This window comes from Morone saxatilis, unplaced genomic scaffold (genome assembly GCF_004916995.1).
Source record: "Morone saxatilis isolate NCDOM2014 unplaced genomic scaffold, NCSU_SB_2.0 Contig1, whole genome shotgun sequence".
In the NCBI taxonomy this organism is placed as follows: Eukaryota; Metazoa; Chordata; class Actinopteri; family Moronidae; genus Morone; species Morone saxatilis.
Genome location: NW_023339651.1, coordinates 20167569 through 20192107, shown reverse-complemented (window position 1 = coordinate 20192107; position 24539 = coordinate 20167569). Strand labels below are relative to the sequence as shown.

General features: G+C 42.9%; 1 protein-coding gene across 3 annotated transcripts in view; it reads right to left on the bottom strand.

The window, feature by feature from the left end:
* mprip (myosin phosphatase Rho interacting protein) overlaps positions 1-22077 on the bottom strand; it is a 45631-nt gene extending 23554 nt beyond the window's left edge. For 2 of the 3 annotated variants that reach the window (XM_035671128.1, XM_035671146.1), the window contains exons 1-9: positions 21970-22077; positions 21648-21713; positions 13376-13527; positions 13204-13288; positions 12938-13109; positions 12309-12753; positions 8366-8492; positions 7302-7406; positions 4328-4384 (exon numbers count right to left, since the gene is read on the bottom strand). In XM_035671128.1, coding sequence (XP_035527021.1) covers positions 4328-4384; positions 7302-7406; positions 8366-8492; positions 12309-12753; positions 12938-13109; positions 13204-13288; positions 13376-13527; positions 21648-21713; positions 21970-21984 — 1224 coding nt within the window. In that variant the 5' untranslated portion in view covers positions 21985-22077. Of the gene's footprint in view, positions 1-4327; positions 4385-5003; positions 5078-7301; positions 7407-8365; positions 8493-12308; positions 12754-12937; positions 13110-13203; positions 13289-13375; positions 13528-21647; positions 21714-21969 lie in introns of those variants that run through there. The other variant, XM_035671137.1, reaches the window with a different exon arrangement.
* Between the last annotated feature and the right edge of the window lie 2462 nt (positions 22078-24539).

The window sequence follows — 24539 nt, the reverse complement described above, 5'->3', positions numbered from 1 at the left end:
ATACGCGAACAAAATCAAACAGCCTTACAATGTGATAATTCATAATAAGAGATTAACACAAAGTCCGTCAAACAACAAGCACACTTCCTTGAAGAGTCATCATACTGATACCAACCACACACATAGGATTAATCAGAGACCTAACACTGGCACACTCTAAACCAAAGCACCATACACACTCTACAAATTACTAATTCATATAATATTATTAAAAACTAAAAGAAAGAACCAGATACCAAAACAAATTCCTACTAACATAGATACCCTATGGCTGTTGAGATCCTGTTCCCTCCAATCGTATATGATGAAAGACAGAGTTACCAGACAAGCGGTCCAGAAGAAGCAATATAAGTAAAGTTCTGCAGTATGCTGATAATTGATCATAAGCGACCCGTGCATCTGCCAACTTTAAGAACATATCACCTCACTAGATCTAATCACAACATTCAACAGGTCTTAGCATATAGGTTATTCGCCCGGATAGTAACCATTTAGGATCAATCCCTAAGCAAGTCAAAGCTAAATTAATAACCGTGTTGAGAAGATATGAGCAAGCATAGCAGCTTGGCAATCTTAGGGTAAACAAACAGAGAACTTTCATACAGGAAGATATAGAATACTAGAATACAGGCACCGGCTACGTCACCTACAGTCTAGCCTCAGATAACATTCGACTTTCCGGCTCTACTAATCTCATCCTGAAAGGCACAATACGCCCGGCAACACCCAATATTATCTGAGATATGACTAACAATTGAAGCAAAGGATAGTCATTTAAGTTGGCATATTATCAAAAAAAACAAATTGTAGCACTCCTGGGGGATAATATCTTTTAATGAAAAGGAATGGGTGTCGAAAACTACACGTATTCAAACAGCATCGACCCTGCATCCACACCTAAAGACCAACTCTGAATCCTGTAGCATTACTAACGAGTATCATAACAGAGGTAGCATCGGCATTACAGACTCTTAGCGGAAGGAGGAGGGAATGCACTTGTAATCACTTCATCGGATCATAATAAATAGACGAAATTAGGAGGTCGCGCTGCACGCTTCTAAGACCCAATCATTTATAAATGTCAACTCAATCAACACAAAGAGAGGCTAACCTGCTGTCATTAAGAAATGCAGCTAGATTTAACATCTGACTGACTGAACGTTCAACAAACCAGAACCTCTCGTGCTATCTACCTACCTTCGAATATCTTAATTACTTCATGTACTTCTTTCTTTCGTCTTTCCTAATCCTTGCCACCTCATCGCTCGTAGTGGTGAAGAATAAACTGGTTTATGACTATCTGAGGATCACAGCATGAGAAATACTCACATAGATTCCATCATTGAGAGGAGGTGACAGATTTTGATTCATTCTCCTACTTAGCGGTATTTTTATGCTTTGACACAGTCTCAATGTTATCAATACTCCCTGACTTATGTATACATCTCTGCGTTCCCACCACACTCCCAACGCTCCGCACAAGCCCTCTCCCGCTCACCTTCCACTCATTCAGCGCTATGACCTGATTGAAAAAACCGCGTGAGATCTGACCAATTCCTAATTTGCTCCTGAAACAAACTCGTCATGAGGATAAAGACGCTACAGAGCACTGAAGGCTTCCAATATTAAACGAGCATACGGCATATTCTCTCATAAAGGAACAATGATGTTTAACATGTAAACGTTACCTTACTGAGGCGATTCTATATATTTGTTGTTATTACGCGTAGCGTAACATTGTTGTGTCACTTCTCACACATAGGCCCGGACCTTTTTACAATACCAGATAACCAGCCGTTTGAATATAAAAACAGATTGTTCTGTGGTTCCACATGAACAGTCTCGCTATACAACTTTGCCTCCACTGCTCACGATTTGGGTTTTATTCCAGGTTATTGCACACTTAACCGTGTCGAGCTGATCTCTAATGTATTTTCTGGCTATCTCGTTACAATATTCATATCAAGCAGTAAAATACTAATTCAGTAATCCCTTTGCCGCTCCAATACCAGCTCGTTCACTCAAATCAGTTACTAATTAACAGCTTCCAAACTGCATACACATAAGTGGTATAAATCAAGACACAGACAACTCAATGGGGGCATTTACTATCTTCATGCGGTGCAGATATACAGTCCCCATACCTCCTCACCTACAAGATACCTCCAAGTTCACGCTAGCCTGCCCATATTGAAGGACCACCTCCAATAATCTCTCTTCTTGTTGAGAATAAACGCTGGGAACATGCTCCAGATATATAGGATTCTCTGACATCCTTGACATGCAGAAAGGAGGGTACAACGGGAGACACCCATGTTAACTGACATGAACACTGTATATAAATAATAAAGCTGAATGGCAAAAGAATGATACAAGCTATTGAAATAGCATACAATGTTAAAAAAATACTATCTTGCTGACAACAGAGACAGCCATATTTATATAAAACCACAAAAATAATAAATATTAAAATTAGATAATCATACCACACCAGATAGTAACCAGAATGTATAGTAATACTGAACTGTTTACAGATGAAAGTCAATTCAAGTGTGTACAATAAAACATTCATACACTCAAGTTATCAACCAAACAGAGACTCATTAAAAAATTGCCATCTAAATTTAATTACAAGGGCGCTTGCTAATCACATTTCCACCTAATCCTGATAGAGTGTCATATATCTTTTATATACTGGGATCCAAGTGTAATAATCTATATGGTGCTTTTAGAATGTTTAGTACCACACGAAGGAATGCACACTATTGTACGAGCCACCATGAGACGGCTGGTATACGCGGACTGGCCACACACTACACGGCAGTCTATAGAAATGATACACAGACTCCACGGCCACATGAACTAGTGCGCGAGGCTCAGTGCACTACATGTCCGCTCACAATAACACCTAGATATTAGAATACACAAAACAACACAACCATAAACAAATAAAAATCCTAAAAACGAAAAACAAATACACATAAAAAACATGTACAGATAACTGTTCTCAAGCAGAATGTATAAGTTGTTTTACTGACATTTTGTGTTTACAAGGATTTGGAAAAACCCATCAACAAGCTAATTTTATTATGCATTCCGATACGTGTCATGATTTTCACTAATTGTTCTGCTAGAAAACACTCTGAGCATATCTATCGTCATCTCGCTTCATAAACTATTGTAGAAATACATAGTGACATAAAAACATAAGACAAACTAGTTTTATTTGATGTGATAATGTAGAGATAAACCTGGGACCTTGGGAATTCTGATCTGTTAGTGAACACGGAACAGCAGTATATGGAACACATAAAACTGACTCTCCCTGCCTGTTTCACTAGCCTTCTCTAGCCATCAAACACTGAAGGATCATGGCGTCACAATCTTGGCAGGGTCTGGTTAGGACAGACGTCAGCCCAACAGCTAGCACTCCACTCTCCTCTGAAGCATCGTGCGTGGAGGAAGCCACCCACCTCGAGACGATAGGGTTAAATGAGTCCGGCGCGCGACACGCAGAAGAGAAGGCCCGCTCTAAGACCCTTCGACTGGCAGAGTTCAGACCCATTCGCTCAGGCTATGGCTCAGAAGGCGGCGCCAGGAGGCTGAGAGCCTCCACGCGGACCTTGGTGGAGCTGAGCGCAGTCGGAGAAGGAGAGGAGAGGCGGAGAGGTATGAGTCCCAGTGACATCTCTTTCGGGGAGAACGCATCCGTTAAGAAGGAGGGAGAACGGACTATGAGAGCGGAGAGGGAGTCGACAAACGGATTCATTAGGTCCATGTCTTTTGGAGAGGCAGCCAAGGGTGGAGGAGGTGATCGAACAACACTGGCAGCAGGTGGAGATACGCCCATACGGGAGGAGGGAAGGGTACCTTTGCCACGCGGTGCAATCCAGAGAGACTGCAGAGCTGGAAGCAGCTACTGGAGAATTACAAGCAAGGGTATGTTTCGTCCTTCAGTGGTAATTACTGAGTTCTAGAGAAACAAAGCAGTACATCAAATCAAGGGAAGGTTGTGACCCAACTGTTCTCCATAATCAAATGGTTTATGTCAAGTTTAAGTATGTAAAATTCGAAAGTCCTCATTCTCTCTGGCAGTGTCCTGTGTTTTTGGAAACATTTCTTTTTTGCTAGCATTTCCTTCATTACGGCATTCCCATTAGTTGGTTCCGTCTTATGTGATAAGTAATTAGTAAATATAAATAAAATAATTATTTTCATCACCCCATCTAGGGCTGAGCGATGTGTTTATTTTTCGTCTTATGTTTTTTGTGTTGTTCTCTAAAAAACTCAATTTTTTTACAGACAAAGGCATGAATTCACAAAGTACCTGGCCTTGCTCATCCAGCTTCACCATCCAACCTTTCTTGAAGTTCAGTAAATCCGGCTAAAAATAGAAAAAACACACGAAAGAAAAAATATTTAGAAAATATCTGAAATAACACTGAGAACATTTCACTTTATACTTTGTGTCAAAATGTTCCAACATGCACGATGACCTCAGAAGCAGTCAAATACACATTGGCATTTTTCTTTTTCAAAGTGCAGCAGTAGTTCACAAACACTTACCTTTAAACATAACAAAATAAAGCAGGATACACATTCAGCCATATCCAGAAATGGTAAAATGTCCAATTCAAGTACACACTCACTGTCACTGTTTAAAAACACATGCCCACTCAGTCAGCCGGGGGTAGAAGTTGACCCCACCAGTGGATCGCACAATTAAAATCTTGAGATGAGTGTGGACCACTGGACAGGGGCAACTTCTGCCAGATCTGTTGCCGGTCTGTGTAGTCTGCTGTGATTCCACACAGTGGAAGAAACACACACATGTGCATGGTGACCTCAGGAAGCGGTGGCAAGTTGTGATATACACTCACACACACATATACACACACCAGTCTCACTCCTCCAGCCGACAGAAATATCAAAACAAACGGGTGCAATGAATGCACACGGCGGGCAATCTCTGCACACAGAGGGAGCAGAATGAGGAGTATAACCTGGAGAAGAGAGGGAGAGGAGGGGGCTGCGCTGCCACCTGCAGCATGGAGGTTTGGCCTACAACATCCACACCCTCGCACCACCACACCGAGGCCAAAGGAACATCAGGAAAAAGACAATTTTATGGAAATCATGCACTGACATCGGGTTCTCAAGATGGAGAAATGCTCCTTTCTTTTACTCAACTTAATACAGAGGTTAAAGGTCAGAGCTGAAGGTGTGAGTCACTTAAAAGAAACATTGATGGATTAAACAGGGCATTTTGTGCATTTTACTTAAACTCACAGTATTGCAGTGCATAGTGCTCTGTGTGTGTCATAAAATGCTCCACCCAGCAGACTTTGGGGGGAAATAGTTCTCTGATCAAAGCAGCTATGCTGTTGAGAGACCTTTCTCAATTTTTAATTCTCTAACTCTGTTACCTAACAGAATCTAGGCTTTCAGCCCCAACAACAACCCGGTGACCTCTCTCTCTCCACACAGCTGAAGACCTGGCACTGATGCTGACCCTGGATCCTGCAGCTTAGCAGAACAGGAGAGGCTTTGTCTGGGAGAGCAGAGACACGCTGAAAACACACTGGCCTTCAGAGGGAATTTCAACATACAAGTGTTGGTTAATGTCAAAACAATCTGAACAAATTTGAACCCAAACCTTATCATCAGCTGCATCTTGCTATATCTCCTCTACAAGTGCATGAGTTTGTTGGAGCTCATTTGGAGGCTTTCTAGCAGCATCGTGGGACAGAAAAGCAGCCCGATTTGCAGATTATAACGGAAAATTTAAAAACACCTAATTCCAGATTCTAGAATGACAGTATTTGCTTTTGACTGTCTGTTTTATAGACAAATCAGTCACTCAAGGAAATAATTGGCAAAACAATCATTAGTTGCAACCTGATTCATGTGTATATATCAAACTTGCATTGATCAATAATATTTCTTATATAAACACTGAATTAAATGACCATGTATAAAATGAAAGGTGTTGCTTGTAGTGACAATAGAGACAGAGAATAACCACATGACTTAGCAGCTCTACAAAGCTTCCTAATCCATTTGTATCTCCCCGTTATGTCTCACATATGTACCTGCTCTGCTAAACCTGCTGGAAAATATCGAACCAGCATGGAATGGCAAACACGGACCAACTACTAGGGAAGAAAGTCAAGCTTTTAGCATCTAGCGGTTCAGATGTACTTAGAGGTGAAAACAGAGCTAAAGGGAGAGTGAATATTGAACTTAGGTTTGTTAACTGACCAGGAACGTGACAAAGTAGGCAACACGCTAGCTATAGCAAATGTATAAGCCAGTGATATGGTGGATCTTTTGGCTTGTTTGGCCCCTAGCTATCAAAAAAATGCTTAACGTAGCTTTTACATGTGAGGTAGAAGAACCTGGGCACACACACACAAAACACCTTTGGGAAGCAACAATGACACATTCTGAGTTTTCTTTACATTAATACTGTGAGCAAGAAGAGCTGCAGCGAATTACTGGTTAGTTTTCAACTATAACATCAATCACTATTACTACTATTTTAAATCCATTCTTCATTTTTAGGGAGGGAAATTAAGAACCGGTTTCATATTCCCTCGGCCACGTGTGCCTCCCAGTTGATCAATTCCCATCAATGTCAGCATGTTTTTCTGGCAGTTGTACATTGCTAAATAAAATGTCAAGTTCACGTCTGTGCTGACGGAAACTGGTCCAAAGCGAGGCTTTATTTTACAATGACTGTACTCTACACCGTGTTCAGACTTGCGTTGATGCTGAAAACCTGTGTAGGTTACTTTTTTCCCGCACAGGAAATTGCTGAAGAATTGGACTGAATTGATAACAGCCTCGGTATCAATAGAATCTTATTAATTCACATTCCTTATCATAGAGTCTTTTTTTTTTTGGAAAGAATTGTCATATTTTCTGGTTTCTTCAGTCCTCTATGACAGTAAACTGAATATCTTTGGGTTAAAAAAAAGACATTTGAGGATGTCATTATAAGCTTTGGGAAACAACTAACCGATTATTAGAGAAAAAGATTGACAGATTAATCAGAATGGACAATAATCATTAGTTTGACTTGCACAAAGTTGCTTCCAAGAGTCCTCCCATTTATAAGCCAGATGCATAATATAATCTGCTGGTTAAGTCAGGCACACTGTGGTCACAATGACAAGTCATTTCCTCTATAAGAACATGTGGGTGACTCGTGTTTACATAAATCGTGACCTTTGACAGTCACAGAAGAGGATGTGGAGATGAATCCTGGACCTCAATGAGGCTGAGAGAAAAACACTCACCGTCATGACCGACTCAGTGGTCCTTCTGTCCAGGGACTTGGCTCTCCTCAGAGGCGGCAGTGTGGAGGGAAAATCCAGACCCTGACCCACGTCGTGCCTCTGCTCCTAAGCAATGCACATAAACACAGGCACGTTTTTCTACATTGTGTTTATACCTGTGTAACGTAAATGAACTGAGACTTTCATAGTCAAAAATATGCAAAATAAGAGCCCAAAAATGAAATACAAAAAAGACACATAATTTATAGTGCATCATCTAACTCGGTCTGTTTGGGTGGCCGTTAGTGTCATGACAACTGCTCCTTCTGTGTCAAACCCACATAATCTGTGAGGATCAACTCTGCAGCACACTGCAGTAAAGAGAATAAAAACACACTGATAGCATGAGGCTAAACTTGCCAACTCTAAATGTGTGTGTGTATTGTTTGAAAGCAGCAGTAAGAATAACAGACAGCTAATGTGTGCGTGCAGTACGAGGCACACAAGCAGTCTTTATCATCTTTATCTGTATACGTACGTGATCGTTTCATCTGCGCATGACTGACACAGATCTAGGGCCAGGACAAAAAAAACCCTAAGTGTTTAACAGTGTCTGACTGTGACTCTGTGTACCAGGGTGTCAGGTCTCTGTGCTCCTAAAGTCAGGTTTTCGAGCACTTCTAGCCCAGCATGGAGGGCTGGGGTGGGAAAGGGAAGCATAATCGCCAGGGGAATCCCACCACAGAATGGAGACTGGAAATGAATACAGCACACGCTGCTGACCTCTGACCCACAACTAAAACAAAGACAGGACAGAGAGAGGGAGAGATGGAGGGAAGAGGGCGAGGGTGAAGGGAAAAGATGGAAGAGTAGGGGGGAGGTGCTGGGACAGAAAAAAAAAGCAAAACCCAAGCTGGTAGGTCCAGTGCTGAGCTCACATCTGTACCGCCATGTGATGTTGTTTAAAAACACTGTTTACAAGTCTTACCGTACCTATTGTAAACTGCTGCACAATGTTGGCACTGTTGATTCAAATATGCGAGCACACACACACACACACACACACACACACGCAGCAGTGTTACCTCTCTGTGGAAGCGTCTGTGCTCACTTCGGCCCTGTCTGGCTCCGCTCCTCCCCGACTCTTCCACCTCCATTTTCTCTGGATTCTCCAGCTCCAAGGCCTCCAGCTTCTCAATAACACCGGAGCGACTGCAAATCAACACACACACAATCAAGTTAAACAAATAACAACCCATTTAGGATTTCGTATATATTATTCCACTTCTCTTTTTCCTTGCATGGTATTAACAGTGAGAGGTGCTAAGGCCTGTGGGACATTGTCAAGCAAAAAACCTTGAGCCCCTTTTTAACCAGATAGTTCCTGAAACTTCACCCTATTTGCGCTTCCATCACATGTGAAGAACTAGTAAGATTGAGCAATTCAGACTGAAAACTGATTTAAGAGCGTCTGTCTACAAAGTAGACAATCTGAGTGTTTTATGATTAACACTGTTTTAAAACATAACGATGAGCAAATTCTGTTTTATTGTTTAAGCGCCTTGTTCTCTCAACTGCTCCTCCCTATCCAGACTCTAAGTGCTTCACTCAATAGAGACTGAGGACTCTCTCTCAGTTTCTGTTGCTAAAACTGAGTGGAAACAATTAGAGAGTTAAAAGAGAGAAAAAAGACTGCATTGCAGAACCAATCCAAAGTCTTTAGGGTGGTGACATGTGGAAGTCGTGTGCTTGTAAACACTGTGGTACCATATAACATTGCTCCAGACATCCATTTCCAACGCTTTAAAAAACTCTCTGTGTTACAAAGTGATTGACTGCATCTCTGTTTGTTTAACTATGGAGGAGATTGAGGGGAGAGTATTGTTTCAGGTGAGGTGTGTCCTTGAAGTAGGAGGCATACGTTTGTTAGCTACGGTTCTCACTGCTGTTCAAGCAACTACTTTGCATTTAGAAATCCCCAGATAATTGGCAGGCACTGAGATCTCCAATCATCTGGTATTGCGAGACTACTCCCTCTCTAGCTCTTATGACTGGTTCACCTTAAAGAACTTTATCACCTGGAACTATCATAGAGGAACTAAATCTAGTTTCTGATTCTGAGGTGGAAATACAGGTTCAATTCCTGAGTTGTAGAGGTTCTCTGTCCCCTGGGAAAGTTTCTGCAACACAAATGGAAAATATCCACCCCTCATTCTAGTATTGATACTAGTAGCACCATGGCTTGCTAGTGTGTGCATACTGTGTGACTGAACCAATACAAACACAATAAATGGTGTTTGGCCTTGTTTAGGTTCATCTGAGGTTCATTTTGTGGAAACATGCCTAAAACATGAGTGCAGAGATCCGTAAGAGACAGGAGGGGTAGGAGTTAAATCGCTGCTTCATGAAGCTGTTGACAGTTAAATCACAGACACCAGAGCTAGGTTGAAAGCACTGGACTACAGACCGCCTCTGCTCACTCGTGTCCCTGTAACCTTCCTCAAACTGCGACACAGTATACTGCCAGCTCTGACACGTTCCCACACAGGCCTTTTGGTAAATGACAGAGGAATCTGCATCACAGAGAGGAAGAGGGTGAGAGGCAGTGGGACATATTATATTACTCTTTAGCCTAAACGTTGCCCTTATTTGGGGACTCTTCGGCCAAGGCTGCAGTCCTTAAAAGGGAATGGAGGAGAGGGGAGAAGGACAAGGACAGTGTGAGGCCAAACGGCCACTGGATGTCCCAGACTGGCTCAGAATGTGAATTTGACAGGACCCCGTTACAAACCTGCTACTGTATGAGAAGGTCGGACCCAGCTGTCCCTAAACAATGCAGGTGTGTTTGTATCAAACATGTTTCTCTGGCCAGTGACATTTCAGCAGTGTGTCATCAGTACACATGTGTTCACTAGCACAGTGTTGTTTTTGTCTGCTGATACTTTGTTTCTCAAGGATCAAATAAAGTTTCAGTTTCTGTTCATTTTTTTCCTCTTTCCTTCTCTTGCTGCAAAGGCTTTAAATACAAATAATGGCTGAATCAAATCATACATGATTGGTTAACACGCATATGTATGTGCAAACAAACTCCAGCCTTCCATTCATTTTGTTCTCTGTACTCATCTTCCAGCTTGGCAAATATCTTATGATGAGGGACCCTTAGACCTTTTCAGACTGGAATCATCCATCTGTTAAAGGGTTGGCTTTTTGTCATTCAGACAGAAGAGCCCACTATGTAAATCTTCCTTACAGCTTTGTTCAGACTTGACAGGACATTTACAGAGAGAACCACAACGTCTGCACGATATTTGGCATCTGGTGGTGTGAAAGGAGGAGTGGTGTCACCGCTGGAGAGCAGTGGGAGTGACAGGGTTATGAATGAAGAAGATTGTTTTCTGTTTTCTCACAGGCGGCATCAGTGATGGTTTTTAAAACTCATTTTGCCACATAGGCTTTGAGGAGTACCTTAACAACAAATGCCCTTTTTTTTGAGTTAACAACTCACATGTACAGTGTTCTTTACAAATGAAGTTATTTGCTTTGTCCAAAGAAACTCCAGTAATTTGACAGCTTATTGTAGCGAGATGGCAGGAAACGAGGAAAGAGAGAAATGGGGAATGAGATGTAACAAAAGTCATGGTCAAGGACATCACCCTCAGGGCACCAGGACACTTATTCGGACATGAGGCCTGCATGGTAAACTCTGTACAGAGGGAGAGTCCACTTCACTTAAAACCCCAAACTGGCTCAAGTGAAGCAGTAATGTGTTTATGGGGCAGTATGTGGGCACTCCTCCTATTTTCCTCTGCTCCTTTTCCTCTCACGCCTGGCATGGATGGAGGGACTGAATGGAGCAGGAAGCTGGCTGTGAGAGGAAAAAGATGACCCCCCACCTCACCCACTTGGTTTGTTTGAAACGTTGCCGTCTTTGGTGTGTGTGTTGTATGTGTGTGAGACCTGTGACCTCTTCACCAACTGCACCAGATTACTCAATGGAAAGTACAGAGGCTGTGTGTTTATACAGTCTATGCTTACAGTTAGTGAGACTGCTGATAGAAAACTGACAGGGGGGCTGATTCTTAAGAAACAGCTTTTCTTACACACACACACACAAAACGGATATTTAAAGTGCATCACAAATCCCAGTATGTCTTCATTTCACCAAATACAGCCTTTTCTCCTCCCTTCCATTAAAACCACACCAGTTGTTGAGTGTATGTGTGCACATCAAAAGCTTTGGAAGTATGTGCGTCACTGGACTGTGTGTGTGTCTGTATGTGTGTACACATGCCTTTAAAAGGATAAGCCAGAGGCTCAAGTATTTCCAGACCGCAGTGTCTGCAGCATGGAGCTGGATTCCAAGAACGCAGTCCACTAACCTGGTTCATCAGGTTAAATCAGGGGCTGGTTTAACACAGCCAGAACAGCAAAGCGTTATCAGGCTAAGTACATCACTTCATCCACCGTGTGTGTTAATGTGTTGTTCCTGTCTGTTCAAGCCTCCTTCAGCAATATCAATTACTATTAATTGAATCTACTCTCTAAGTCTCTTATATTATAGCATATTTAGTTCTCTAGACTAAAAGTCACAATATCGAGTCTCCCAACTTTATGGAAGCGCAAACAAAATGAGTACCTTATTAAATGGGGATCATTTTGTGCAATCCATAAATGTTCAAATTGTTGTCACACATGAACAGATGAACACACAAACTAAATTGCTGAACTATAAAGAAGCAAGAGACTTCTTTGTTCAGTTTTTTGGGATGAAGAGTTATATTTAAAATACAGAAAATGACCATACAATGTCAGCCGTCAGCAGGTTCGGTGTGAAAATATGTGTTTCTGCATTTAAAAAATTCAAAAAATGTTTTTCCAACTGCAGCATTTCTTTCTCCAGAAATTCCCAACTTTGCTTCTTCAAAAGTTCAGAACTAGATAAAGAAAAGCAAAACTGTGAAAGGGACATTCAGGAGACTGTTATTGATCAGCACTACAGAGCAGCAGACAGAAGAAGCAGGCACTGACCTCCTCTCGGGGCTGAGGACGGCCTCCCTGTCCTGCCTGTCAGGGCTCCTGAACCGGCTCCTCTTCTCAGCCTTCCTGGCCTCCGCCTCCAGTCGTCTGGACCGCGGCGTGTCGTGGTGGCTGTAGGAGTGGCCGCCCCACTGGTTGGCCGGGTGGCTGTCGGTGCTGGTCACCGTGCTGCCGCTGGCGTCCGAGTCCAGAGAGCTGACCGAGCCGCTGATGTGGGAGCCATTGGAGAGCAAAGAGCTGCCGGATGGGAAGGGGTCGCTGGGGGCCGGAGAGAGGCAGCGCGGGACTCCCCCCAGGCTGGAGCACGAGCCTGTCGGGGAGAGCAGGTCGCTGGGGGGCTGGGGCGCAGAGCCGTGCAGCGCCATGCTGGCCCGGTCTACCTCGTCGCCATTCACTGAGCCAGCGTCAGAGCCCTGCGGCATGGGTGCACAGTCACCTAGACAACAGAAACAGAGAATGGCACAAAACCTCTTAACTCTTTTAGAACAAATAAATTATAAAATTCACTTTCTGTCATTTTAGTTTGTACTTTTTATTAATTTCAAGCGTATGAGATGTGCTTTAGTTTACTTCATAAACATATACAGGGTCCTCTATACAAAGGTGTCATTCCTCCTTACCTGCGGAGGGCAGCGGTGATCCTGGAGGCAGCTCTGCAGCGGCCCACACAGCAGCCCCCTCAGCCTCTCTCTGGTTCAGCTCCTCCTGCCAGATGATGGAGCTTGAGTCTGGGACCTTCTCTGCCTCTGGGATACCAGAGCCGGTCACTGCTACCTTGGCTGGGCCCGGCTCCTGAACAAGAGCACGTCGAACAGTCAAAAACAGCGAAGCAAGAAAAGAAGGACATGGTATAACGCTGTGACATGTACGGTGTAAGGAGGATTACCTGGGAGGTCGTAGGCTCCACCTTGCGCTTCTTCTTCTGGTTCTGTTTGTTGGTTCTGGGGTATACCACCAGCTGTTCGCTCCACCTGGAGACAGACCAGAGTGTTTTTGATATTTGTGTGAGCTCATTTGATCCAACCAAACCCATCAGCAGACACATCGAGACAACTTACCCATTGATGATCTCTTTATTCTCTCCTCTGATGAAGTACTCCTGGTCCGGGGTGATGATGCACAGGGAGTTCTTCTGGCCCGTCTTGGGCTCGGCGTCTATGACATCCGTACACAGGTTCATGTTCACCGTGCCCTGAGGGAGCGTGCTCGGCTAAAGGAGACACAACATGACACATAGCTTTTATAGTATGTGGTTTAACCTTTACATTAAAGTCCCCCTCCTCTCAAAACTATGTTTTTCTTCTTGATCCTACAGTGTGATGATTGAGCTTCACTGTGCAGAATGATGTATGTGCTGAGTTTGACACTAGAAGGATGTTTTCAAGGTGGAAAGTTTCTCTGATTTTTAAGGGGCGGGGCCTACAACCATGATTTCATCACGAACACTTTGGCAGTCAACCCTTTTAAATGAAAAATGGAATGTTGGACAGTTACATTGAACGAACCGCAAAGAACAACAAGAGTAGTTGACACAAAACTCAACAAAGGATCACAACGATCAAAATGCACATGAAGTCCAGAATATTAGCAGTGGAACATAAAAAAGGACAAATGTGGAAAACATTTAAATGGGATGCTTGAGTCACTGGTTTGTTTCCATACTGGATGGGCGACTGCCCGACTAAACACTGATATCATTGGTGTATCACATTTCAAATAGTTCAAAAACTCAAACAGAGAAGATCTGAGGGAAAACATGCCTCATTGCTGCACAATGTTTCACACCAAGTCTCTTCCAATCTCTCATCTGCCCCTCTTTTTCAGAGGTAGAGTTCGGGGGGGAAATCGGGCCCTTACTGTATGGACGCTCCGCTGTTATCACCACATCGCCATGGTAACTGGGCAAATCCTTTCAGATGTAGCACACAGTGAGTGAAAAGGGGAGATGACAGCAATGGGATGCCGGACTAAAGCTGCTTTGTGTGTGTGATCAGTGAAGAAGCTGTGTCTGCTTTGTACACCAGCTACCACACAGAAGCACTTGAAAAAAACTATATAATGGTAGTAAAAAAAAAAAAAGAAATGTATTCAACAAGCCACAGACAATACACTGATATAAGTCTCCTGTATGCTTTGGATGATGGGATGATAAACGCATTGTCATTTGAACCTGATAACTTATTATCGTGTTAACATCAGAGCGAAGGAATCCCCTAAACTTCCTCTCCGACCTTCTCTGTCTGCTCTGAATCCTGCGGCTCTGTTATCAGGCTTTGCTGGGCTATGCCTGCTACAGATGTAAAACAGGTGCTGGGTCTCTTTCCAGCTCCTTTTAAGGCCACTGAACACAGATCCAGCTTTATTAAGATCTGCCTGTAAACCCCCAGGGGCTGCCAAATATGGCAATTACACTGCGTCGCACTGTAGAACTCAGACAATGTGGAAGAATTTACTCCGCTAGAAGGAAACCATCATGTTTAAGAATAAGTGTGGAACTGTGTGGAACCCGGCAGTGAGGTGAAACTTGTGGCCCACATTAGTATCGGAATATTTGCTAGGTTGAAAAGGCCGTCACAGGTAACATACATTTTGGCAGCAACTAACAATTATTTTCATTATCGACTGATCTGTTGATTATTTTCTGATTGGTTGTTTGGTGCAGAAAATGTTGATCACTGTTTCCCAACAGAACTAAACCAGGAAGTGAGTTATGTTCCTTTTGCATTTCCACCACATCTCTAGATCTGTAAAGATTATGCAAATTTAAAGCTGAACTGATTAGTGTTAATTGATTAGTCGATTGGCAGAAAATGGATCTACTTTAATAAATTATTAATCATTTAAGACACTTCTCAAGCAAAACCTTTGGTGGTTTAAGGGTCTCAAAGCTTTGAAGTTTTCTTTGCAGAATTCTGAATATGTTTCGACAAAACATTTGATGCTTTTGGGCTCTGGGAAAGTGTGATTGGGATTTTTCACAGTACTCCAATCACTCTAATCACCTACATGATTAATCGATTCATTGAGCAAATAATCTGCATATAATCTGCTTGTTGCAGCACTGGGCAAATTCATTTGATAACGGATTAAAAAATGATTGTGTTGCTGACTTGTGTCTCAAACACTGCACAGTCGCCCTGTTTTACTTTGTATCTAAAGCTGAGGTTAAAATGGATGCAATGAATGGATAAAACGGAGACATGCAGAGGTGGAAATGTGCCTGAAAACTCCACATCACATCTGCAAAGTACATGATCTGCTGATTGTTTGATGTCTTTTTATACCTATTTTATTTAATTAATTGATCAATGGAGATCAGAAGATAATGCAATTAACTGTTAGCTACAGCCGCAAACATGATGAAACAATCAGCAAATAAAGCTTTTTTTCTCTCTTTCACTCACAAGAAATGTCCGTCCCTCATTCTTTGATTACTACTAATAAAATCCAGTACTTCCTTATTCTGTAAAAGGAAGCTGTACACAGGCTGTAGCGGCCGTGAGTTTTGTGTTTAAACTATCAGCAAAGTCCATCACTGCAAACTCCACCCTCATAGTTCACGGGCAATCACAAAGTAGGAGCAGGATCTTTTTGGCAGCTGGAACTATGGAAAGTTAACTAAATTAAGGGTTCCTCTGGTTGGAACATGAACATTCAAGGTTCTCAAATTCCTGAAATGATTCCTGGTCAGACAGAAGAAGAATTACCAACTATTTTCATGATCAATTAACTGCAAAAATGCAAAACCTTTGCGTGTTCCAGCTTCTGAAAATGATGTGTATTTGCTGCTTTTCTTGTCTTATGTGATAATAAACTCAATATCTTTGGGTTTTAGACTGTTGCTCAGACAAAACAAGACAATTTGTGTCTTTTGTCTCTGGTTTAATAGTACAGTCAGAATAGTTCATTGCTAGATTGAGAAATAATTTAATGAAAATATGAATTAGTTGCAACTCTAACTGAAATAACTGATTTCTAGCTCTTCCATCCATTAACACCACAAGTAAAAAGTCATATGAACACCTTAAAACACCGTAACAACATATTTATCTTATTGTGTACTGTTTGGGGACCTTAAGAAATGAAAATTTGCTCAAATAGAACAGTCTAGCTTGAGCCAACAACTGCTTAGTGCTGGAAACGTCCCAATGTCCATCCACATTTTTATTGTATGACATCAAGCTGAGATGAAGACACTCACAGTGGCTGAAGGTGAGTTTTCTGTTGTTGTTGTTGTTGTTAGGTGGAGTCTGGATTGCTAAAGTCCAGCTGATCCTGGTCCTGAAAGTCTAAAAGCAACTTGTTGCTTAGAAACTGCCCTCTGCTACTGGCACCAAAACAAAGGAGATGTATGTGCCAAGGCTACCATTCAAAGGCAAATGAATTGTAGTGGGTTTGATTTCTACACAACTGAGCCAATTCCATATCCTCCAATTGTCTCAGCCTTCCATGGGGCTGACTATTTTTAGTTTTGCAATGGGATATTATTAAAACCAACGACTTTCTCACAGACTCCTCGAGATGTCTGTCACTCTGGCTGACATGACACGAGAGGCTATAAAACAAGCCAAGAGAACCGAAACAATACAACCCGCAGGAGACTGACAAGTAAAATGCTTTATACTAAAAAGGGGGATGTGTCTATGAGGTAATTACCCCGTGCTAAAATCTTTATTTTTTTTATTGGAGCCCAAGCCCAATGGTAAACTTTCCAAAAAAAACTGTAAAAACGGCATGAAAAAACAACCGAGCCAGCTTTAGAATTAAGTGGAGTACACCCACTCCATAAATAATAATAAATCCTCCAGGAGGTTTTTACAGGCCGAGCCAAAGGCAAGTCCGCCTCAGCAGGCTCTGGAGAGGAGACTGCTGTTTTATATGGTACATGTGCCTCCACACGGCACCCTCCATCAAGACTCTTAACAGACAGGAACTGCCAGTCCAGCTCCAGTGCTGACCCTGTAAATACTTTCAGAAAAACTGTGAACCCAAAGCAGACGTTACAGCGGGTTAGTCTGACTGAAGAGTGAGTGACAGAACTGCTTTCAATTTTCTAAAATAAGATGTAGGACAGAAGCAGCTCTGGAGCAAAGTGGCCCCCTACTGACCCCTCCTTCAGCACGTTCTCATGGTCATTGACCTTTTAACCTTAAAGCTTTCAGGGTGGCCTCTCTATATTTCCATCCTTATGGAAAAATCTGTTTTCTACAGTTTTTTACGCTCTTCACCTCAGCTTGATTTGTCTTATATGGAACAGTGATGTACTTAAACTAAAGTATTCCTCAAACTGTGGCAGCATCAGCAGAGCTGGGTGCTTGCTGTGGCAGGCCGTGTGAGGAATGTCTGGGTCTGGGGCATATCTGACGTTTCCTCTGTGGTTTTTAGGGGCTACGGCTCCCTTTCTCTTGCTCTCTGTGGTCCCGCGCTGCGAGCTCACTGCAGTTCACCAAATAAGGGCATTGGAGGAGGAATGCTGCTTTCGATGGGAGAGCATCTTTCCCTCTGCTCGTGGTGAAAATAGTTTAGAGCTTTAAGAGGCCGCTGCTTCAGATAGCACCCTGCTGTCTACTGGCCGAAAATATAGCAGACGATGTCATCGCTGCCTGGATCTTGTTCTTCAAGAGGATTATGAATACGAGGAAAAAACTGTTTGATTCAACTGCGTTTCTGCTTCAGAGTCTGTAATGTAAAGTAATGACTGGGAGCAGCGACAGGCTGTCTTTCAATGTTTCTTATAGTATCAATATCATAGTCATACAGATATAAGCAGGCACACCCTGATCCTGGACTGACTGCACAAAAATGGGAAAATCTTATCACTAAATGTAATAATCTCAATAATTACAGAGCTGATAACAGCCATAAGTCAAGATGAGGTTACTGACAACAAAATGCGTCCCTTAAAGCACACAAAAACTGAAATATTCCCAAATAACAACTATAAAATGGCATGACTGTTGTTGTTGTTTACTGTTATTGGTGTATTCCTGTCTCAGTGCATAGACACCATTGGTGGCACGAACTGAGGGGAAGATGGCAGGCTGATTTAGCTACCTTCAGACAGAGCCAAGCTAGCTGTTTTCCCTTGTGTCCAGTCTTTACGCTATGCTACGCTAAGATAAACTAAGCTAAGCTAAGTGGCTGCTGGCTTTAGATGTAAGAGTGGGAGTGATCTTCTCACCTAATCTCTGCAAGAAACTGAATAAGCTGAATCATCAAACTACTAAAGGACCAGTGTGTATGATTTAGTAGCACCTAGCGGCTCCTGAATGCAATGCCCTTGCCTCACCCTCCTGTTCCAAGTGTGTAGGAGAAACTACAGTGAAATGCTTAAGTGTTTGGTTTGTCCACACCAGGCTACTGTAGAAACTGTTCTTATTTTCAGGTGATTATACACTCATGAAAACAGACCTATGAATTCCATTTCTGCCAACAGAACCTCTTAAATGTTACACACTAGACCTTTAAAGCCATAGGGAACAACTGGTTCAAGCTCCAGTTGTAGTGCAGTTTCCAGAGGGCCCAAGTTGAAGATGAGGACATATAATGTTTGTAAGCCACAGAACATGAAAAAAAGGGAAAAGGATAACAGTAAAAATGTCTGGGTAGTTTTCATCAATCCACCACAGCTGAAATAAAGCCACCTGACCTCTAACACAGCGTTCTAACACAGTTAGCCACGTCAACAATTATTAAACTATGCTGAAGTGCTGAAATTCCATTAATAAGTGCAATATGTTATCACAAGTAATAGTCATGAAGGGCAAACACATTTCACTCTACTGGCATATTTCTATATATAATGTCTTGATTATGTTACACAGTTGTGAACCACAATCCAATTCTAAACAATAGCTTTACTTTTAGTCAGCACAAAACATGAAGATGAAGATGAAAAAGGAGACGTGACTTGTAAGCTTGAACCCCGCTGAAGTGTCTTGATATCGCCAAACACAGAGCTGAAAATAACCATACGCTTTTAGGCATGTACTGTGTGGCATGAAGCTCCTTGGTATGAGAGGTCTGTTGCTGAACAGCAATACAAGCGGAGATAATGTGATCAAAAGAGTCATAAGACAAAGAGTGGGTGGGTGTGGTTCCTGTAAATCTCTCCACTATATAGAAGCCACATGAGAGCAATCGGGTATATGAATGTAGACCTCGACCATGACCTCAAACAAATCATATCTGCCCTCCACTGGTGGCCGGAGCCATTGGGTAAACAATGATGAGCTTGATGAGATCAGGAGCATTAACGTGTTGTTATCAGCTCCAGGGTTTTGGAGAGTTCCTATCCTCTGGGTCCAGAGCACAAAGCGGCCATTTCCCTGACCCACTTTTCCTGCCTTGTAGAAGCACATGAAAAGACCAAAGGACAATGAGGCAGACAGTTTTGGAATCACTGTTACAATGAGAGGAAAACACAAGTGCACACCAGCCTGGGTGTCACTGGAAACACATTACACAGTGGAAACGCGCACACGCACTCACGCAAACGCAACCAAGTTTCCTCCCATTGTCATCACTGTGCAACACAAAGAGATTCACCAAATGTGACTTCAAACGGCTGGCTTATACACAGCCATAGCCGGACTATTACAAAGTCAGCTCATCTCCTTTCCCCTCGCTGTCCCACTCACTTACACGGACACACCTGCTGAGAGGGTCTGCGTGTTTCATATAAAAATCTGCTGAAGAAATAGCTGAAAATAGCTAAAAACAGCTGCTATCCTGGACTGGCGCTCATTTAGAAGAACCCGAGCCCAGAAATGAAAAGAACCTGCGTTATGTCTTCGTAGCACACGTAAAAGTAAATGTCTGTGTGTTTCTGGCAGGCTGGCTGGTAGTGTGTGGCCCCCAGTGTTTACACACAAGCAGTCTAATCTCCAGCCTGATCAGCCGGTATGGGTTTGGTCACCCGTGTCACATTCCCCTAGCGACACACTACCACCACAAACACAGGCTTACAGTGGGCACTGAGAGGTGACTTCCCAGCCTTTAGTTCTCAGACCCTTTTCACCACACAGTGCGTATCCAGGGATCTCTCTGATACACACTGTGATGGTGCTTTTCAGAATGGGTTTCACCTCTAACATATTTTGCATATTATATACGATATGTCGGATTGTGCAGCACCACTGATTCACTCTCTTAGTGCTGCTTTTACCTCTCTGTGAACTCGTAGGGAACCTTTCCGGTGAGGTAGCACAGCTCTGCTTACTTTACTGTACCTTTATGTTTTTGTCAGACCCGCTCCAGATAAGCCTGCACTATCCTCATAATATTCACAGGCAGACCTGGGAATAATGGATGTGACACTTGTAGAATGACATTTTCATCCCGCATCTCAGACACAAACACACTTGGCAGACTTGATTTAATGATCTCACACAACAAAAATGTTAAAGCTAGAAACACACTTTGAGAGATGTGAGGGCCAGACCAACCACGGAGTACCGACCAGCAGCTAATGCTGTCCACACTCTGCACTCATAAAGAAGATGGCTGAGAGTGGTGACGCACACACACAGCACTGATATCATACACAGCTGACCCATGTGACACGTCTCCAAGAGCACCCGTCAACACTTCATACACTTTCCTATCATCCAGTTTCTGGCTGTTCCACTGATTGACAGTCTGTGGCTGTAAAGTGCAGAGAAACGTGTGCCAGTAAAAGGCAGGGAAGAACACAACAAGCTAGTTAACACGGATGTAAACAATGCAGGTTTCAAAATAAATCTGCTCTGGAAATGTTTTATGAGGAAGGAAATGTATTTAACATGTTTGTTAGTCCTCAAGAATACACACAGGGAACCTTTAACTACTGATGTTCTGACACCACAAAACCCTAACCTTACAAAACAATGTTACCTCTCAAACTACTGCCACACACAACCAAAACAAGCATACAATTATCAAGATTTGTACTATAATAAAATACTTCTCTCAGTTCAGAGTCAGATGCTCTAACCGGAGGTCTAGTGTCATTACAGACAAACACAGGGTCCAAAATTAACACCCACCAAGCATCAAATGCAGGAACATTTTGGGGTTGACGGGAAATCAAATGACTAAGACTAACGTGACCCTCACTGTCCACCGTACCTAGCGTGACTTACTAGGTACTATTTTTTACTATATGTTTTTTGCTGTAACAAACATCTGCGTTACATGTTATTAGAGATGCGGTGACACTAGTGCAAATAAACGTGTAGAACTGAACATTAATTGGTGGCTCTAACTGTTGTACACGAGTCATGTAGCAGTTCTCCGGGCTTAAGCTGCAGTTTCACAGTGTGGCTACTGTGGACAAGGTGCATTACTTACCGATTCGTCCAGGGCGAAGCGCAGGCAGCCATGTTCGTACAGCACAAAGAATCTCCGTTGCCATTTCTGTCAGAAGAAATACATGCTGTCAGAATAACCTATACAGACATAGCTCTTTCTCAATAGACCAAAACAATGAAGCATTAGAGTTTAGCCTCACTTTTCGCTGTTTCAGATAGGGCAGTGAATGGAGCTTGTTCAGTATTCCTACTACAGTTCATTTCTGTTAATTAAGGGGGGTATCCGCATGTATGCGTGCATACATTGTGTGTGTACACTCATTTAGTGAACAAACACGCAGGCGTATAATGCATGTGCTTACCCGGGATCTCTGCATTGGATTGTCAAAGTCGGTTCCCTCAGGGGCCAAGCACAGCCATCCACCATAAATAGGTTTAGCCTGTAAAAGAGAGAGGGGGAGAGAAAAAGAGCAATTTAAGTAATCATTAAAACTGGAAGAGAGTGTAAGCGGAGGGGGATGGGAGGGAGATGGGAGGGAGAGAGATGGCGTGAATATGAGAGAGAAGCCTGTCGGGGGCCAGATGTTGCCTCTGTTCTCACAGTGCATTTTGCAGCCACACACAAGCAGCTAGCGAGCCGTTCGCTGTAATCAGCCCTGTTTGATGACATGCCTGAGTGCCTCTCTTTCCTGTTCCCCCACAGAAGACGACACCAGTCTGACAAACCGGTGGCATCCTCAAAACAAACTAAATACATCTACTCAAATGATTCACCTTGGCCACAAACCATCTCAGTCCACAGAGGCAGAAAGGTTCAGAAGACGTGGACATATAAACACAGAGCCTGCTCCCATTGGGCCGCAGGTAGCAGCTCCTTCAAACGGCTGCTCTTTGCTCTCCATTAACACCGACAGACTCTCTGCTTTAAGTGTTAACCATTAGCAGGCAGCTCTCATACCAGCACTCAGTCTGCTATCCTAATACTGGCCCTGTTACTGCTCCGTGTCACTGCATGCCTGCCATAAATCTATACATGCCTTGTTTGAACTTGCATGGACTTGCCTATGAAGGCAAGTTTTGATGAGCCGAAACCATTAAAAGGGGTTATGTTGGAGGGGCGGCATGTTGTGACCCACGTAAATCAAATCAGTCAGGTAATTAGGCGGAAGATGACAAACTCATGTTTAGATGTCCTGTACAGAGGCAGCCCGACTGACAAAGGGCTTCAGAGACGACCACAATGGGACAGGGACAACACACGGAGCAGCTGTTACAGAAAGAGCAGGAGCAAACACACAGCCCTGCGTATGCTCGCACACATAAAACCACACAATGGACCTGCTTCCTCTCCCTGATCCTGCAGTGAACACCCCTGCAGTGCCCTCTGCCCAGAGAGTCATCTTAGGCCAAACCAATGTGGATAAACGATAACAGCGACCTCAGCTCATCGCTCCTCTGTCATGACAAGAGCAAAGTAACCAATACGATTAGCACACAGTGCGGACTACATGCTACGACGTCAATTTGCCGGCAATGTGCATTCCAGGACGATGTTGCATTGCGCTGCGGAAAAAAGCTGAGCCAGAATCAGTGCTGGCACGCTGACCGTTGCAACGCAGTGGTCTCAGTGAAATGAAGGACGAGGGTGTGTTTCTGATGCAGGGCTAGAGGGTCGGGTTATGCTCGAACAGAACTAGTGAGTATGACGAGCTATTAGAATGGCGCACAATCCACATAGAAAAAGGTTGTTTTCCATTTTAGCTAAATTCACTATACCTGCCACCATATCAGTAATCAGTGAATTTTTACACACAAAAATCTGACTGAAAAATCCCATATCGGTCGGCCTCTAACAAAAAGATAAATGTTACATATATGGATATATATTGTATGGTCTTAAATGAACTTATGTTAGCAAAACATTAGCCAAACTAACTATTGATGTAGATTAGAGATTAGCTGGTTAGTTAGCGAGTGTTTTGCTAACATTAGCTAGCTAACTAACTGTGACTATATATATGGCGTTTTTAACCTTTCAACCACAGAGCCAACATAGACGAGCCTAGCACACAGAATATCAAAGTCAGGGTCCCCACTCTATTTAAGAAATCATTTCCAGGAGATTTCCTGTAGTTTTTCTTGACAATACACAACAGCATTTGCACACAAACAGTGCCTTTCTGGGACACCCTGTGTTAGCTCGCTAAAATACAATGAAACATGTCCAGGACAAACATGGTTTATTACCAGAATACCTGGTCATTTTAATCAGTTGACTGGAAAACTAGTCTCTAAATTCCTAGCATTTCCAGGTTTTCCAGGACGCGTGGTAACCCTGCTAAGGTTACAGGAAAGGAGAAAGTTAACCGAGGTTCTGAATGAGGCTTACTCAACTATTATTGGAGCACAGAGCGACAAGAGGCGGGACTTAAAAAGTGTCAATAGTGATCACAGCGCATAACTGCTGTCTAACAAACCCTAGGGGAACTTCCTAGGAAGACCTTTAATCAGCTCTAGAATTCTGTTGGCACTTGACAGTATGCATAAACATAATTACATAAATGACTACACAGTAACGTGTGATTGGCATTAGTGACATTCAAGAGGAGCAATTACAGAGACAGGTGACAGAAAGTTGGCCTGTTAACTTTTCTGCTGCACGGAAGCACTCAACCATTAGCAATAATATGTCAGTGTCTTCAAAACGCCGTTCCCCAGTCCAACAGATCCATGTGTAAACACTGGTCCCACACTAGTGTTACAGATCGATCTGCTCTGAGGGGCTTTTTGAACGCTCTGTTTTCAGAGTAAAAAAAGTCCAGCTTTGTGTGGTAGAAAGGCCAAACACTGAGAGAAAACAAGGTGCTTTCAAATTAGGGGTGAGTATTGGCAAGAACCTCACGATACGATACGTATCACGATATCGCGATAT